This window comes from Cololabis saira, chromosome 22, assembly GCF_033807715.1.
Source record: "Cololabis saira isolate AMF1-May2022 chromosome 22, fColSai1.1, whole genome shotgun sequence".
In the NCBI taxonomy this organism is placed as follows: Eukaryota; Metazoa; Chordata; class Actinopteri; order Beloniformes; family Belonidae; genus Cololabis; species Cololabis saira.
The window spans coordinates 25,557,479-25,576,236 of record NC_084608.1 but is presented as its reverse complement, the minus strand read 5'-3'; the positions used below and the strand labels follow the sequence as shown (position 1 = coordinate 25,576,236).

At 43.1% G+C, this 18,758-nt stretch overlaps 1 protein-coding gene across 1 annotated transcript in view; it reads right to left on the bottom strand.

The window, feature by feature from the left end:
• The window catches only part of avl9 (AVL9 homolog (S. cerevisiase)), a 30,686-nt gene that overhangs the window by 7,542 nt on the left and 4,386 nt on the right, over nt 1-18,758 (bottom strand). The window contains exons 2-14 of the mRNA XM_061713545.1: nt 14,531-14,651; nt 12,936-13,021; nt 11,346-11,417; nt 11,119-11,208; nt 10,982-11,048; nt 8,532-8,572; nt 8,412-8,450; nt 8,262-8,331; nt 6,831-7,321; nt 2,596-2,730; nt 2,290-2,509; nt 1,051-1,168; nt 880-933 (exon numbers count right to left, since the gene is read on the bottom strand). Coding sequence (XP_061569529.1) covers nt 880-933; nt 1,051-1,168; nt 2,290-2,509; nt 2,596-2,730; nt 6,831-7,321; nt 8,262-8,331; nt 8,412-8,450; nt 8,532-8,572; nt 10,982-11,048; nt 11,119-11,208; nt 11,346-11,417; nt 12,936-13,021; nt 14,531-14,651 — 1,604 coding nt within the window. The remainder of the gene's footprint in view (nt 1-879; nt 934-1,050; nt 1,169-2,289; nt 2,510-2,595; nt 2,731-6,830; nt 7,322-8,261; nt 8,332-8,411; nt 8,451-8,531; nt 8,573-10,981; nt 11,049-11,118; nt 11,209-11,345; nt 11,418-12,935; nt 13,022-14,530; nt 14,652-18,758) is intronic.

The following is an 18,758-nucleotide window of genomic DNA, read 5'->3' as shown; positions in this document are numbered from 1 at the left end:
CCACCAACCCCCACCTGTTCCACCCACCAACGCGGTGTTGCCCCCCTCCCCCCCATGACATACAGTATTCATGAAGGATTCACAGCCGGCTCTAAAAAGAGACGGCGGCCTGTAAAGGTGACAACACATCGTTAGTCGGAGCCAAAGTCTCAATCCCAAATATTCTGATTTATCCTTCCTCTGTTTTCATGTTGTTTCAAAAAAAAGTAAATACATTTTAAAAGCAGAATTTTTAGAAAAATCTAAGCTTTTAATTGGATGTACGTTGTTTTATGTCTCTTTAGTGAGTAAAAATGTATTTCTGCCACTTATATGTAAAGATCAGGATCATGTTTATTGATCTTTCCTATTGGAAAGTTAACTAGATTTGTTCATTATGATAAAAACGGATTTATATTTTATTAAAATGCTACATTATATACATTTTCCTTTAAAATATAAATAAATAAAATGAATAAATCAGAACTTGTTATTGTCATTCATTTTGCATTTACAGTATAACTTTTATCTCTGCTTGTTGTTTTATGGCCACTAGAGGGCAGCAGCGCACACAAAATGATTCAGACGAGCTGAGAACTAGGGACGAATAAAAACCTGGTTTAATAAAGTTAATTTATCTATATCTAATCTATAAATTACAATTTAATTAGCTAAATCTTTTTATCAGACAAATAATTTAGGTTCTTCTAATTACCAGACATGTTTCTGATGAATGACGAGTCACACACTCCATCTTGTGACTGATGAATGTGAAAGGAATCACTGAAACATGTCAGATAATTAAAAAACCTAAATTATTCATCTGACAAAGAAGAATTAGCAAATAAAGATAAAAACCTGCCTGAACTGTGAAAGATTCAAAAAGCAAAAGAGACTCACTGGGAGAGGCGTAACTTGACGTCGGCGACGCTGTACTGCCCCTGGAACGGGTGGCTGCAACAGAAAACACGAAATAAGTCAAAGACAAAACTCACAAAACATTTTGACAGAAATACATAAACTCCTAAAATAAACTTTAATAAAATGGACCTCAAGTTCCTGTCCACCTACCCCGGGGTGATGGAGGTCATGGCCGGGTGCTTGTTGTTGTCCCACACCCGGAAGTTGTGCGTGATCTTCCAGGCCGAGACGAAGGGAGCCCCGTAATCCACCAGCAGCCTCTCGTTATCTGAGGAAACAGAGAGATTAACAAGGTCCTCTGAACCTCAGCGTAACATCTGGGGGTTTGTGTTTCTCTTTTACAAGTGAATCAAATAGATGTGACGGAATTATGGAGAGAAAATCCAACATTTGTGTGTGCGTACTACTTGATTTGTGTGTTTTTAAGCCTCCAAGAAGCCTCACAGATTTGTCCGTGGTGCATTTAAGGACTGGTGGAAAGCTGGGTCATCTGAACTTTAATCTGAGTCCAGCGTTATTTCCTCAATACTTAATGTGGCAGTTTTCACTGTGCTTCCTGGTGTAATGAGTAATTGGATATAGAAAATGACCTGTGGGGGTTAATTGATGAATTCATTCTAATTAAGGTGGTATGGTCCAGTGGGAGGGGCTAGCCTTTACATGAGAAGGGCTGAGCTGCTGTAGACCAATGGTTTCATTAGTATTTTGTAAATATATTTAGCCTGACTGCTATATTTTTGCATTTTTGTTGGCTCACTGGACAATATTTAAAAAGGTAATAAATCACTCAATCTTTTTTCATCAAGTGGACTTTGTTTTGCAGCCTTTTTTGCAATATTTTAAGGTTAAACTACACTTTCTCTAGTCAGCCGTCCGGCATACTACCATCACTTACCTCGAAACTTGTAACGAATTGTGAACAATTGTGGTAAGAAAGAATATCTCAGTACCCCGTGGTTATAAAACATTTACTTTGTAATAGTCTATAAAAATTGAGGGTAGGTAACTAAGTATCGAGGGAAATAACGCTGGACTCAGATGAAAATTCAGATGTCCCAGCTTTCCACCAGTCCTTAAATGCACGATGTACGAATTTGTGAGGCTTCTTGGAGAAAAGAGTCTCAAAACCATTTGTGCGTATCTGTAGTTGTGGGATTTGTGCGTATTTAACAATTTGTGTGTGTAGGAGGCTTTTTAAATTCGTAATTATCGTTTTGTCCGTAACTTTGAGCACAAATCTAATAATACATAAATGTTTTAAGTTGATTTCATAAAGCTTCAAATTCTCAACTTTCCAACTCGTGGCTGAGTCAGACGGGGAAGTGAGACCTGTTTCCTGCTGGATTAAAGGTGTAGGAGAAGAGATTTCCAGAGCAGCAGTCGTCCTACCTTCCTGCAGCGCGGAGGACAGTAAGGAGTGCAGGTAGAGGGTGAACTGCGCCCGGATCCACTCGTCTCCCCCCTCCCAGCCCGTCCCGTCCAGGAACACGTCGTCCCGGTTCTCCGTCACGTGTTTCACCAGGTAGTCCACGAATCGCAGGTCGGCCGTCGTCAGGCTCAGCATCTTCCTGAGCTCGGGGTCCTGGATCTGGATCTGGGCCTCCTCCACCTGCGGGTGCAGCGGACCGTCAGGACCGTCAGCCCTCCAACCCCCGACCGAGGGAGGGGGGGTCACCGTTAACCGGCGGGACTCACCTCGATCACGGCGTCGCTCAGGTGCCTCTGCTGACGGAACAGGATGTTGGTCGCCCCGGCGACGAAGCCTCGCACGCTCACGTCCGACAGGAGGTGATGCTGCTGCAGGGCCATGTAGGGCAGGCACAGGTAACCCTGGCAACGAGAAGCAGCAAAGGTCGCCGTGTTTACAGCTGCTGATGATGTCAGATGTGGATCTTTATCGTCAGTTATTAACCAAGCTGGATCTTTACGAGCTGGAGGCTCAAACGGTTTGAAGGAGGAGGAAATGTGAGTTTACTTTTAAACACGACTGGCATCTACGCCCCGATTCTGGGCCCTGCGGGTCGGGCAGGGATGCTGGGAAACCCCCGAACATGACTGGACCGAAGCTTTCTAGAGGTTGAAACTGGACTACTTGTATTGATCGCTAAAAATCGGGTGGCCTGACCATCATTTATCCCCAGATAACCCTCGAGACAGACAATTAAACATTGCTGAGCAGCCAGCCGGGTGACCTCTGCAGGAGACACCAACGTCTGAGCCGTCATCTCTGCAGCTCTGCAGCTCACGTCCAGCTCACGTCCAGCTCACGTCCAGCTCACGTCCAGCTCACGTCCAGCTCACGTCCAGCTCACGTCCAGCTCACGTCCAGCTCACGTCCAGCTCACGTGCAACTCACGTGCAACTCACGTGCAACTCACGTGCAGCTCAGGACTGCAGCAAACGCAGCAACCCGTTTACACCCACAGAAACGCAGAAAAATGGGATCTGATTGTGTGTGTTTCCATGGAAACCATGGCTGTCCACTGTGGTCAGTTTTGGAGAAATATAAAAGGGCGTTTGGAGTGAAAAGTAAAGTAGTTGTTTCCTTGACAACAATTGCACAAATACGACGTATATTTCAAACAAATACACATGTTTTTGAGGAAATGTGCTGCACCCAGCATCTTTTCTCTGGTTTGACCTGCTCTTCCAGTTAAACTACCTAGTGCCTGTTTAAAGGCTTTAAAGGTAATACCTCCTACTTCACACAAAACTGCTCTAAAATCCTCATGCATTTACATTTCTTTTCACTAACCGTCTCCAATCTGCTCAAAAGTACCAAGAATTCAGTCATTTTCAGGATATTAACCCTTTAAAACAGTGATTCTTAACCATAGGGCCGCGGCCCAACGTTGGGCCGCGAGCGCCATCTAGTGGGCCGCGAAAAATAAAATCAGTTTTGTAAGTGTGGGCCGCGAGGGCCGCGGGACTGCATAGCAACTCCCGACCAAATGAGGAGAAGAAGACACTGAGCTAGCTGTACGTGTAATAGTAAGAGAAATGGTGTGTATTTACAGAAAAAAATCATTTATTTTGCACAGAGTACGTTTAGATCCACCAGGATCAGGGATTCTACGGCGTAGGTTCTGCGTCGATTTACGCGGAACCATAATTCAGGCTTAAGGCGGACGTAATTGAAGCCACCATGAGAAGGGGGGAGGGGGGCGTGATTTGCCAGTGATTGCCCGGCGGCTTCGTGGCGGGACGCCTGGGGCGGACGGCGAGACCTGGGGCTCGCTGCCGAGAAGGAGACGAGACTCCCGGGGAGCTGCCCCGCAGGAGGCGGGCCGGAGAGCCGGAGGAGCCGCCCGACTGAGCGGGAGCCGACGCGTCCCCGCGGCCGCGGAGGTCGGCTGCCGCTCGGGCGGCGGCGGGCTCCGTCGTTACTGCTGAAGATGCGTGGGCTGAAGTGTCTGCTGGACTGGACTGTTGTTGCAAAAGCATCGGAAAGTGACTGGGCTGCAGCGCGGAGAGCTGCGGGCTTGTGTCAGTCGCAGCTGATCAGGCTCGGATGAAACCCGACACGCTGAGTCCTGACAACTGATTAATTTAATATCTTAAATAAATAAAATCTTAAAACACCCATGTTTGAGTCCAGATACAGCTGTGAGGCAGCTTTCTCCACAATGAACATAATTAAAACTAAATATAAGCACCTTCTCATGTGTATGAGAACCTGACACCATCCAGCCCAGATTTAAAGTCCTGGCAGGAGAAATTAGAGCTCAGTTCTCTCACTGAACGACAGAAAGTGGGGGCATAAGATTATGGGGAAGAAAGACAAACTGCAAAACTTTTCAATTGCTAAGATGTGTTTATATTAATTTATTATAAAAATGTGTTGAGACAATTAACAAAGAAAAGGGGAAATTCAAACTGCTGGTAGAGAAATAAAATAAGATAGCATTTGAAAAATAAAATCAATTTTATTTTTAAGAGAAAAAAATATGTGTAATTCAAGTTACACATGTTAAGTGGCAAATATTTTTGAAATGTACTTTTTTTAATATAACAGTCAGATGCAGATGTTGATACAACTATGAGGCTACTTGAATATACACACACATACATACATACATACGTACGTACGTACGTACGTACGTATGTATATATATATATATATATATATATATATATATATATATATATATATATAATGATGTTCTGGACCTTCGCTTGAGTAAATCTTCTCTAAATGGACCTCTTAAAGTTTTAGTTGAATACCCCTGCTATACAATTTTAATATTTAATGGGCCCCGGGCCACTCTGTACTGAAAAAATTGGGCCCCAAGGTCAGAAAGGTTAAGAACCCCTGCTTTAAAACACCTGTTTGATTAGATGATTGATTACATGTCACCCTCACCCCCCTGACACCCCCCTGACACTCACATTACTCTCCCCCACTCCACCGTTTTTCATTGTCTGCTGGACTTGGACATGATTGTATTTATAATAACAACAACAACAACAACAACTGCACACTATTCATTTATACTATATAAGTATAACACACTTTTTATTATACTGTACTTACTATGTTTATAGTTTTTTTCCCTTTTTTTCTCATACTGCACTACTTTTATTTTCATCCCAATGTATAAACTGTTTACATTTTGTAATTATATTTTTTTTTTACCCTCTCGCTGCAATTGTGTGATGTGTGTACTGCTGCTGTACAAAGCGAATTTCCCCATTTAGGGAGGAATAAAGGACAATCTAATCTCATCTAATCTACACTAATTCAGTTTACAGTACAGTTGTTCAGTTTCTTTTTTACTGTATTTTTTTATTTTTTATTTTTCATACTTATAATTTATCTTTATTATTTATTTAGTCTGAGCTCATGTTGTCCGACTTTGAGCTGCTGTAGCACCAGAATTTCCGCTCTGAGGATCAATAAAGGACTGTCTTATCTTATCTTATCATGTCTTATGATGCCAGTCCTTTCAGTAAAAAACAAACAAATCACTAAATATCACAAAATATCGAGGGTCAACTGGCATTTGAAGGGTTTCGCATGAATAGACTTGTGCAGAAAAACATGTTGATGTGCAAGGATTTTATAGCAGTTATTTTGGCTCGAGGGTCCAGAGGGTCCGTGATGATAAACATGAAAACATGAATTGATGCTATAAACTGCAACACCTACTGCCCCCTCCCACATCCAGGACCTACTACACCCTGCACTCCACGCTGAGATCATGTGACCAGAGCTTTACGACGCCAGGAGATCACGCCGAGGCTCTGGACCAATCAACCTCCGTCTCTACGTTCTCTGGACACCATCAATGCTTTTAAGAGCAAACTTAAAACCTGTTTCTCCAAGCTTTTAAACATCAGTAGTGAGAGGGTTGTTTTATGACCATCATGTTGATTTGATGTACTTTTATTCTAGGAGTTTTTATCTGTATTGTCTTGTTTTTATCGTATTTCTACTTTTATTGTAGTGTTTTATTCGTGTTATTATTTATGTTTTAGTGTTTGTGAAGCACCTTGTGACATTCCGTTGTCTGTGAAAGGTTCTATATAAATAAAATTTACTTACTTACCTACTTACAACACAGCCCTGATACTTACTAAATCATATCAGAAAAATGACTAAAATGTGTGAAAATGGCCTGAAGGGGAGCACAAGGGTTATGTTTTATTTGGATTATTATTCTATATTATTCTGATTTAAGAAAAAAAATTAACCAGCAATAATCACAGCAAAGGAAGGATAAAGCTCCTCTGCAGATCCGACTGCTCGGACACCACCGTTTGGTGATCTGGGGATCAATCAACACGATGCAGACAACCTTTTTCTTGTTTTTTTTGTATTGGACTTGTACCAGGAGGCTGCACCTTGCATCGGTGAATCACCGACACGGACAGACAACCTGTGGTGTCACTGAACTAGACCCAGCCCCGGAGGACAGAACCGCGGTTACCTTGGTGAAGATGGCGAGCGGCAGGCCGTACTGGTCCTCCTCCAGCCCCGACACCAGGCCCTGGGAGACGCCCCCCGGCCCGCTGGCCGACTGCGGCTGCACGGTGATGGGGACGTCCGGCTGGGAGAGGAAGGCGTCCGGCAGCTCCGGTTGCCCCGGTTGCTCCTGGGCCTCCTGGCCCGGCTCCCTGGCGGCGCCGTCCTCCAGCACGCTGGGGTCCAGGGTCTCCCAGTCGCTCTCCGAGGACTCGGGGGAGGCGCAGGCGGGGGGTTTGAGGAGGTGCTCGTCCTCCGAGGTCTGGCCCTCGGCTGCGGGTCGGTCGGGCTCCAGACCCTCCAGCTCCAGGCCGGCGCTGGCGATGGCGATGTCTGTGACGGACACGGAGACGAACTCCTCGGCTCCTACGACGCCCTCCAGCACCGCGGGCTCCTCCGACGAGCTGCTCTTGGGCCGGTAGTGGGACGAGTCCACCAGGCCGTGCTCGATCATCCCTGGACACACGTGTTGTTTCTGTCAGACTGTTTCAGTTTTAGTTTTAGTCTAGTCTTTGGGTCAAGCTATCATTTTAGTTTTTATTAGTTTTAGTCACGTTCATTCTCCTTTTAGTCGTGTCAAGTTTCAGTCAACTAAAAGTCTGAGCATTTTAGTCTTATTTTAGTCAAAGATTGTATTTAGTCAAACCTATTTTACAATTCAAACAAGGTTATCTTATCATTATATTATTGTTACTTTATAGACTCAAGAATACATTCATTCCAGATACAGAAGACTCTAATTTGAGTTTACGACATGTTTATTTTTCCGCATTTCTCCCCATCTTTTTCTTTTTCGACGACACATTGGGTTTTCTTTTCCACGTCTATGTAGGAAAGTGTATCCAAAGATGGATCTTCTTCTTCTCCAGCCCCAGAGAAGATCCCGCGTTTCTCTATGGAACTTTGTTTTTAATTGACATGAACCTAGAGCTCTGCGTTAACGGCATCAGCCTCTAACCTGCAGCTGCATCTTCTGGATCTGATTCCCCACTGCAGCAACTGGGATTGAGGACTAACGTCACCCAGCAGCAGAACTAAACCAGAGGAAACTACTGAAAACATGGAGATTCAGGATCTTTGGTAGAACATTTCGTCTCGTTTTGGTCAACGAAAATGAAGACACATTTTAGCTGAGTTTTTATTTTGTAATCTACATTTTAGTCTCGTTTTTATTCCTCTACGATATTGCATTATATATTTAATTATCGTTATCGTCACATGACCTGCATTTTCGTTGCGTCTCGTTTTCCTCAGGAGATGAAGGTTCGTTGACGATGATATTTAGTCATAATTTTAATTGACAAAAGCAGCTTTACATGTCAGGGTGTTACATCTTTTCTCTGCTGGACTCATTTCAGCAGAGTTTATTTTCAGCGAGACATCAGTTCAGACTGACCTGGGAACAGCGACAGAACCGTCATCAGAGCCCCCACCAGCCGGCTGACGGGAGATACGTAGAACAGCACCTGCACACACCGAGGAACGGGTTTTTAAAAACTGTGAGTTCAGGAGGGAGAAACTGAGCTTTTCAGATTAAAAGCCTCACCTTCTTCTCCAGCAGGATGAGCTTGAAGAGGATGAGAACCTGCAGAGACCAAAAGACCCACGTCAGTGTTTGATGCATCTTTATAGCTTATGATGACTTTAAAAATGAGTTGTTTAGCACCTTGTGTCTGAAGTGCAGGATTAGATCTCTTGGCGATAACCCTGATGATAGAAAACAACACAAAAGAAGTATTTTGATGAACCCTCAGCTTTGATTACGGCACACAATTATCACAGAGCTTCTTTAATTTGTAATGCAAACCCTTAAAGACTTGAATCGAGGCCCCATGCACTAAACCGGTCTATCAGTGTGTCCGTCGAACCACCTCATCAAAGCTCTGTCTCTTTGCAATATTTCAGTTCTGCACGAATCTCGTGAGAACGGAAACCAACCAACCGCTTATCTGGAATATCTACGTGTCATCAAGGAAGGAAAACCGCCCAGGCAGCGAGCTCACTTCCCTTTTCTGTAGACGTGATACCGACTGGACTGAAGGAAGCAAGCCCACATCATAATACTGCCACGGCAGGTCTGCAGGGTGGGGACCAGGCGTGTTCACATCATCGGCTCCTCCTCTGACCCTGATCTGGACTCTGGTACCCCTTTTCCACCAAACCGGTTCCAGGGCTGATTCTGGTTCACAACTCGTTCAATTTGTGAACCAGCTGAGAGCCGGTTTGTTTTCCACAGCTCAGGTGCTAAGTGGAGCCACGTCATTACGTCACTGCAAACATCAGTTACGTTGTTGCGTTTGCGTGAAAGTTGAAGCTACAACAACGTATTTGCCCCAATACAGACTTGCTCCACGTAGCTCTTCCGTGGACACATCTCTAAAAAACAGATTGTCTCCTCCTCAGACCCATAACTTCAAACTTTATTTATTTATATAGCACCAAATCATGCAATATACATGCAACACATGGTGCTTTACATACAAAATAAAATAACAATCAAAAATACAATTTAAAACATCCCATACGACCCCACCCCCCACACTCACTCACACTCATACACATGTGCATACACTCACACGCCCACACACACACACAAACACAGTAAGTGGACTGGTGACATGGCTTGGCACTAACGATCCAGGTGAGGATGCTTTGCTGCATCCATATTAATTCTTATTTGGCCTGGAGCCACTTCTTTCTGGAAACAGAAAGCCCGGTTCCAAACTCAGCGCTGGCCAAGAACCAGCCTGGAACCGGTTTGGTGGAAAAGGGGTATTAATGCTCCCCGGAAAACTGGAGCCTCTTTATTTTTGTTCCTGATCCTGACTGATAATTATAACTATTGTTCTCAAGACTACGCAGATTTTTAGTCCTCGTCCCTCCAGTTCCCGTCACATCGAGTGTTTGGATGGGATCTGAGTTCTTGTACTGATTTTCAAGTGTGTTTTTTATCTGTTTTCTTATTCTTGTGTCTGTATTTCTCATTTGAACCTTGGTTTTTACTAACGAGTGAACGGCCTCCTGGTTTATTCAGTTAGGATGAAATAAGCGACTGATTGAATCAGCTGGTTAATAAGATTTGGAGCGGGCAGGACGGGAAGCAGAGCTGAAGATGGGGAGATTTGCTGAGGGAGGGATGAGTCAAAGAGGAAGCCCATTGGAGTAAGGGAAGATAAAGTAAGGGAGGATAAAGTAAGGGAAGATAAAATAAGGGAGGATAGAGAGACAGAGGGGTCTGGACACTTCAAGAGGTAGAAGGATGGTGACGATGGAGCTGCCGGGAGGAGGAAGGAGAGAAGACCAAGGAGATGTCTGAGGGAGGGAGGGAGGGAGGAAGGAAGGAAGGAAGGAAGGAAGGAAGGAAGGAAGGAAGGAAGGAAGGAAGGAAGGAAGGAAGGAAGGAAGGAAGGAAGGAAGGAAGGAACCTGATTGGTGCAGATTTAAAACCGGATGAATAAATAAAACAGGAATAAAATGACATAAAAAATTTTCAAAAAGAGAACATTTGTAAAAATATGGAACATAAATAATAAATAAAAGACAAATAAATAAAAATGTTTCCTTTACATTTGGCTACCTGTCTTCATATTTGCACGTGCATGTGACAGATGTGTTACTGTTATTGGTGTAACACTGGAAATGTGGACATTTTTAAATGTACTAAAAACTCATCTCTATGGTCTGGCTTTTATGTAGCATCAAATTTTATAGTTTTATTCTGTTTAACATTTTTTAAAGGTATTTGTTTTATTTATTTATCTATTTCTTGTAATATTTTTATTATTATATTTTATTGTTGTGGACTGATTATTTTTTAGCCTTAATCCTTGAACTTTTAGCATTTTTTCATTTTAATTAACTATATTGTATGTCAGTTTTTATTTTTTTGGTCTCCCAGTTTTTATTTTTTTGTTTATTACGCTTATTTTTCAGTCAAAATGTCAAAGCACTTTGTATTTCATGTACCTGGATGAAAGGTGCTATATAAATAAAATTTGATTGATTGATTGAACAGGTTTTTAGCCCCTCCCCCCGGTGGGCGGGGCTAACGTGCAGCTGAGCATCGCCGTCATCGGGATGATTTCTACGTTTGTGAGTGTGCAGGTTTTATCGTACCGAGGTAAACCTGCGATCCGTCCAGCGCCGAGCCCCGCAGCGAACCGTTCATGTGCTCGTACAGCTCCTGCGGAGGAAACCGGAGGTGAGAGCGAGACGACGTGGCGGCGGAGAAAAGACGCTCCGCCTCTCCTCACCTTCAGGATGGAGATCTGCGAGAAGTCCTTCTCCTCGAAGTAGGCATGCGTGATGAGCTGCAGCTTGGCCTGCAGCAGGCCGTACAGAGGCTGCGGGGGAAGCAGACGCTGCGTCAGGAAAACGCTGTGAAGCGTGATGCCTCCGACTGCGGCGAGCAGCCGGGGCTCACAAACATCAAGTACAATTCTGCCGAGTTCCATCAGAAGCCTGTGATTTGTTTTCTCACCACTCGACTGAGGACGCAGACGCTCTTCTGAACCGTCTCCCTGGTGACGTCGGCCTGCCGGACCTTCAGCGCCTGACGAGAGACGACAGAATACGATGAAAACATTCAGAGGTCTAACCGTTAGATCACGGAGGCGTCTGGAGAGTCTCAAAAAGATGGCAGGAATCTGAAGCTGAGGCTCTGACCTCCATCAGGTCGAGGTTGGGTTAGAATCAGGTGGGGATCAAATTAAGATCAGGCCAAGATCAGATTGAGATCAGGTCGAAATCAGATTAAGATCAGGTCGAAATCAGATTAAGATCAGTTCGAGATCAGATTAAGATCAGTTCGAGATCAGATCAACATCAGGTCAAAATCAGATTAAGATCAAATCGAGATCAGATTAAGATCAGGTCGAGATCAGATTAAGATCAGGTCAAAATCAGATTAAGATCAGGTCGAGATCAGGTCGAGATCAGATTAAGATCAGGTCGAGATCAGATTAAAATCAGGTCGAAATCAATTCGAGATCAGATTAAAATCAGATCGAAATCAAGTCGAGATCAGATTAACATCAGGTCGAGATCAGATTAATATCAAGTCAAAATCAGATTAAGATCAAATCGAGATCAGATTAAGATCAGGTCAAGATCAGATTAATATTTTTTTTTTAGCCTTAATCCTTGCACTTTTATCTTTTTATAAATTTTATATATTTTATATTGTATGTCAGGGTGCATTGGTCTGCCAGTTTTTATTTGTTTATTATGCTTATTTTTCAATCAAAATGTCAAAGCACCTTGTATTTCATGTACCTGGACGAAAGGTGCTATATAAATAAAATTTGATTGATTGATTGATTGATTGATTGATTGATTGATTGATTAAGATCAGGTCGAGATCAGATTAAGATCAGATTAAGATCAGGTCGAGATCAGATTAAAATCAGATTAAGATCAGATTAAGATCAGGTCGAGATCAGATTAACATCAGGCCGAGATCAGATTAATATCAGGTCAAAATCAGATTAAAATCGGGTCAAAATCAGATTAAGATCAAGTCGAGATCAGTTTGAGATCAGATTAAGATCAGGTTGATTAAAATCATGCTGAGATCATGCCAGGATTTCCTTTCAAGTCTCGTCTCGTGCCGGCTGACGTTTCTACGGGGATATGACCAACGAAGACGACTGAGACAACACTAACTGCTTTTCAGCCCTAATAATAATCGGAGACTTTAGACTCATATTTTGATCATTGATTTATCTTGCTCCGTCTTCTTGAGACTTCAAAATGTGTTGAAAATGCAGATTTTATTAGAACCAGAGTATCAACATGTTCATGAGTTTACACCCACCAGCACCTCTGTCTAAAGTAGCTGTGACACATTTTACTTTCCGTAAATGTAGGAAGAATATTAGAGGAAAACAGGGTCATGTGAGCTGGTTTATTCAAAATGCACATTTCCTCCGACCTAAGCTGTAGGAATGAAAGCAAAAACAGAACGAGACGACTCAAACATGAGAAGAAAATAAGACGGATAGGAACAGCGAGTGGCACAGCCTTCTAGTTTTCAGGAGTAAAAAAGGTCTGAAATGTAATATTGGCTGACCTTTGCTTCTATCTGACGATAACAGGACACACCGTAAACACACTTCATGTCTCCGCTGAGGGGCGGCAGATGGAAATACACGGTATCTGCAAGACAAAGAGATTAGATTTACTAATATAACAGCATCAATTTATTTCAAAATGAGCATGTGGGGTTGGTATGGGGTTAGTACGGAGTTTGTATGCCGTAAGTGTGGCTCGGGGGAACCGAAGTTTAAGTCCATCAAATTACAGTTTTTCACAATTGTTTAAACACATTTCCTGATAGACTACCTCACTTTCTCAAAACTCTAAACATAAATTACAAAACTCACACACAAAATGCAAAATCCTACACTTCTCTTGCAAAAGCACACTCTACCCTCAAAACAGTGTTAACTCTTCACTAAAAGGTATTTCCTTCTCAAATGCCAAACACATACATCATTTGAGTAGACATTTCTAAGCTCCCACTGAACACTGATGTGCAGAATGGAAGACACTATAGTATGAATGGAAAACACTATATGAATGCCTCAGTAGAATCATGCATTTGTATGTTCAGTGTTACACCTTCAGCTGTTGGATGCAATATAATATCACCATATAGTATTCTTATGTATAGGCTACTCAAATAGAAAAAAAACGCACAATTCTTTACTGTAACAACAAATATTTTACAGTATTTGGATTCAAAATGTGCAGTCCACTGGACATCACAGCAAGCTGCTCACCTCTCTCAATATTGCCACCATCCATTGTTCTCCAAACAAACCAGGAGCTCACCTGTGACCCTTTTATGGCAAATTGCTGATTGCATATCTCACAACCGCCTTTGGAGTTTAGAAATGTGATTGACTGTGTGTTCTGTGTGAACAGCAAGAGAGGGAATTCAGGAAGAGTGTGCAGGATATTGGGAATTGTGTGTAGTGTTGTGAGAAATGTGTGGTATGGAATGGGAATTTGAGTCTAGAGCAGTAAATGTGCTTGGAGTTCAGCAGGATTGGTTCAGCCACCTGAAACATGAGTTTCAGGTTGTGCACATTGTGTCTGATGTTCCAATAAATGTGTTAAACAATTGTGAAAAACTGTAAAATTAGAACTTGTGATGAACTGAATTCATGAGTCAAAACCATAAAACCTTTATTGGAACATCCTTGATAGAACAATAAAATTAGGAGTTCTTCTCCTTTACTATGTGTTGAGTAAATCAATAAATCCACAAAAAGGAATAAAAGCATAGCAAATAAATGATATCATTTTTACTGCCTGTTATCCCAAAGATCTGAAACCCCGGAGTTACAACAGACCAGAACAGTCTGCAGCAGTCGTGTCACTCCCACATTTGTTTTGTTTGAAGCAGCAGAACAAACGCCTGCTCTTGGTTTACACTGAGACCAGGAGAACCAGTTCCAGCCGGCAGCTCCGAGGGCGTAGCTGCAGAGCTGCATGTGACCTTTGGATCGGTGGCTTCTGTTTACCTCAACCAGAGCCGTCACATGACCACAGTCCCAACACCTCACTTCCTGAAGACTCAGCTCCACAAGCATCTCTAACGTAACTGAAACCTGTGTCTGAGTGAAGCTGAAGCTCCATGCCGGTGCGTCTGACACTCACCCTCCTGGTAGTTGTGCGCGCCGTCAGGAAGACACAGGAAAGGGAGGTACCTCCACTCGTCTGGCAGCAGGCTGCTGTCGTGACCTTCGTCCGGCATCAGCGGCGGGTACGAGAACTCAACCTGCACGGAGAACACAGTCCCTCAGAATGTGTCTTTCCTGATTACTTTTACCGTTACGGGGTGGATGAAACCCGGTCAGGACCACAACAGGGAGAGAAGAGGCCATTAGGGGCCAAAGGCCCCGACCGCCTTAAATGACTCCTCTGGATACGGAGGAGGCGCCTTTAATCCGAGCTCCACACGCCATCCCTGAGTGCCGAACCAGGCCGCCCTCCAGGAGAAGCACGGACTGCCCGTTAGCCCATTAAAATAGACAGTATGGGTGAAAAGGAAGGAGTAAAATGGTTTAATACACTAAATAAAAGGAAAAAAGATTACACTTCTCAATTCTTCATGTGTACAAACCATCAATTAAGGAAAAACTGCGTGAAATGTGCATCAAAATACAGTCTAACAGCGTTATTTTGAGTCTGCAGGACTGCAGAGGGGTTCTGAAGAGAAAATAAATGGAAAAGGGGCCGAGGCTACAGTCCTTCTGCAGCGGTCGCAAGTTCGAGTCCCGGCGTGTGGCCCTTTGCTGCATGTCGTCCCCATTCTCTCTCTCTCTACCCCCTTTCCTGTCTACATTTCAAATAAAGGCCACTAGAGCTGCAAAATCTTTTTTTTTTAAATGTAAAAAAAAAAAACCATTTTCAAAAAAATGAATAAATAAAATGAATGTTGGATTCTCTTTTTCGTTTAATTCTTCTCTGGAGATAGAGATTAGCGACAACTATGTCTGAACAAAATGTTTTGTTTTCTTTTTCTTTTAATTATCTGGCAGTCTTTTTGTTTTTTCCCCTCTTTTTTGGGTGCAATTGCTTGTTTATGTTTTGTTTTTTTTCCTGTATGTCCCGTTTATGTCTTTGTAAAAAAAAAAAAGATATATATATATATATATATATATATATATATATATAAATAAATAAATAATAACTAAAGAAAAAAAGAAAAAGAAAACAAAGGTGTGTTTGTCGCCTGGCTTGAACAGAGCTGAAAGAGAAGACGAGGCCTCCAGGCTCAGAGCATCTCACCAGGAAACTCTTGCACAACTAGTTTTACAAGTTCTTTTGTTTACTTTTGCTGCAAGTCTTCATTCCAAAGAATCCCCAAGTGATGATTTTAAATCATAATTTTGACAGAAATAACTGTTAATAAAAGTTCTAATAAGTGACTTCTGTTGTCCAGAATATGTGGAGTAACTGCAAAGACTCAGACGTCAGAGAGGACTCATGTAAATGACTTTGGCATCTTTACTGGATCATTTATCTGTACAATCAACTGTTCAGCTCAGACTTGATGAACATGTTGATGTTCTGAACCATTTAAACTCTTTTAAACAACTATTTAGAGGTTAAATGTACAGAAACTGGTACTTCTGGGAGACGGCATGGCTCGTCACCGTCAGGGTGCAGCTCCTGCCAACGACAGCGGAGGGATGAACCTAAAACGTTCATGACAGACTCGCCTGGGAGAGGTGAAAGTTTACGTTTGGAAAGTTGCATCCGAACAAACGACAAGACTTCTGCAAAAGTGGAGAAATCTGGCCTTGATTTGAACATATCACTCCAGTTCTGTCGTCCCTTCACTGGATTCCAGTTCAATATCGCATTGATTTTTACATTTTATCGCTGACTTTTAAGGCCCGTAATAACAAAGCCCCTAGTTATTTTAAAGAACTTTTAACCCCCTGCCTGCCAGGGCCTCCCTCAGATCAGCAGGTAGTGGTGATCGTTCCCAACTCTTTACCTGCTGAGATCAGGTCAGCTAAGGCCGCGTTCAGACTGCAGGCAAATATCCGATTTTTAGCCCATCCAGATTGAAACTGGATGACTCTTTTGAAGTCTGAACAGTCCCAAACCGCATGATATCCGATTTTTGCAAACCAGATCGAAACCACCTCCAGGAGGTAGTTTCATATCCGATCCATATCTCATTTGGGCAGATACGTCTCAGTCTGAACAGCTCCAAACACTCAGATCGGATATGACTGTCCCAGACGCTCCAAACCACCCGCCCATTTCCAGTTGTGGAGCTACTCATCCTTTCACAGAGAGCATGTACAATCTCTGATGTCACGTCAAAAACTATTATTTGTAGTTTGAGTGTTGCAAATTCACATTACAAATCATGTTTTAATAGCAGAAAAAAAGACCGCATTTCCACGTAGGTGCGGGTCGCCGCGTACCCTACGCCGTAGGCTCTGCGTTGGTGTAACGCGGAACCATAAATCAGCCTTCAGTCGCGCTGAGAGCCTGAACCTGCAGCTCGTCAGCCCCTCTCCTCCTAGGACAGGTTATGGAGCGGGGCTGCCAGTTATTCATTGTTGGTTCGTTTTGTTAACTCTGAGCTTTGTTGGTTGGTTTGTTAGTTTGCTGGTGGTTTTGTTCTGAACACTTTTCTTTGTTTCTCATTTTGCTGGTACGCCGGGTTCCTCCACCGAGACACAACTTTTGCTGTATGCGTTCATTGTTATGTCTAAAAATGATGCGCAGTGCCGACCCAATCAGAAACGGTACAGATATTTTGGGATTTTTTTATATATAAAAAAAATACATGACTTCACACAATACACGCGCTGGGTGACGCCTCCGCTCCGACGTCGTTGCTATGGCAACCCGTCAGATCAGTCAATGATGGCCCAGTCTGAACAGAGCCAGATCCGATATGGACACTTGCTAAAAACAGTGTGGAAAGTCAGCCCTGAAAATCGGATATGAGAAGGAATCAGATATACATCACATTTGCCTGCAGTTTGAACGCGGCCTAAATCCCCCACTGCTTTTAAATCTTTACTAAAAACATTCCTTTTTAGAAAAGCTTTCATTGTGGTGTGAATATTGATATCAATTTTAGACCTGGTTATTGCCGCCTTATGTTCTTATCCACTATGCACTGTATTTTTGTCTTGGGAAGCCCTTTGTAACTTTGTTAACCCCTGTGCTGTCTTCGGGTCAAGGGAGGGTGAAGGGAGGAAGGAAGGAAGGAAGGAAGGGAGGAAGGAAGGAAGGAAGGAAGGAAGGAAGGAAGGAAGGAAGGAAGGAAGGAAGGAAGGAAGGAAGGAAGGAAGGAAGGAAGGAAGGAAGGAAGGAAGAATTGGGTCATTTTGACCCAAAGACAACACAAGGGTTAAGAAAGGTGCTATATAAATACATTTTATTATCATTATTATTATTATTATTATTATTATTATTATTATTATTATTGATGTCCCGCTGGCAGGAGGGGACCGTTTAGTCCTGGGATGGCGCCGCCCTGGTGGCAGCCGGCCGCCGTGGCTCTAAAACCGCTGGTCTGTGTTTTAATGCAGCCTGAGAGGCAGATGGGAGGCAGGTGGACGGGAGGAAGAGGCAGCTGAGGACGGCAGACTGATCAAAGAGCCACTAGCCCCATCCTCCGACGGCCCGCGGGAGATCGCTGACCCCTATCAGATAACTCCCCCACCCAGACGCTGCAGGGCCTTTATGAGCAACAAAGACTGGCTGCTTTGTTGGAGCTCCAGTCTCATCTTTACAGAAGATGCTGTTATTTTATTTTATCGTACACAACAGCTGCTTTTAGGCTGGAAGACGAGCTGACAGATGGAGGTCAGCGGCAACAACGAGCCTCGCTGTCCGGCCTCGCAGCTGCCAGGTAGCAGAGGCGACGACGGCCCCCGAACGCCTCACGGAGAAATTAAGAAATGCTTCTCGTTAACCGTTCAAGACTCGATCACTGTTTCTCTCGTGATGAGAGAACATGCAGAATAAAGGCCTTTTTTCAGTAGCAATGGCAGTTTTTTATTGCTTTAATAAACCATAATAAAATGGGAATGAAAAATGAATGAGTGATTATAAGGAATAAATATTCTGTTCTGAATCTCTGACGTCCGATTTTAAACGATGAGATATTTTCCAGAAGCGTGTAACGACTGAAACTTCGTAGTTTTGGGTTTTTGCCGTCAAAAGTCAGAAACAGAAGAATAATCGCATTAGTCTGACAGAAACGTAGTTTTAAAATGCACTTAAACATCTTAGTCCAATGGATCCAGACTGCACTGAACTTCTCATCGTCATAGCAACACTGACTCCAGAATCAAACTCTCACACCCAAAACTAAAGATCATGAAACAAACGAGACTGATCCAAA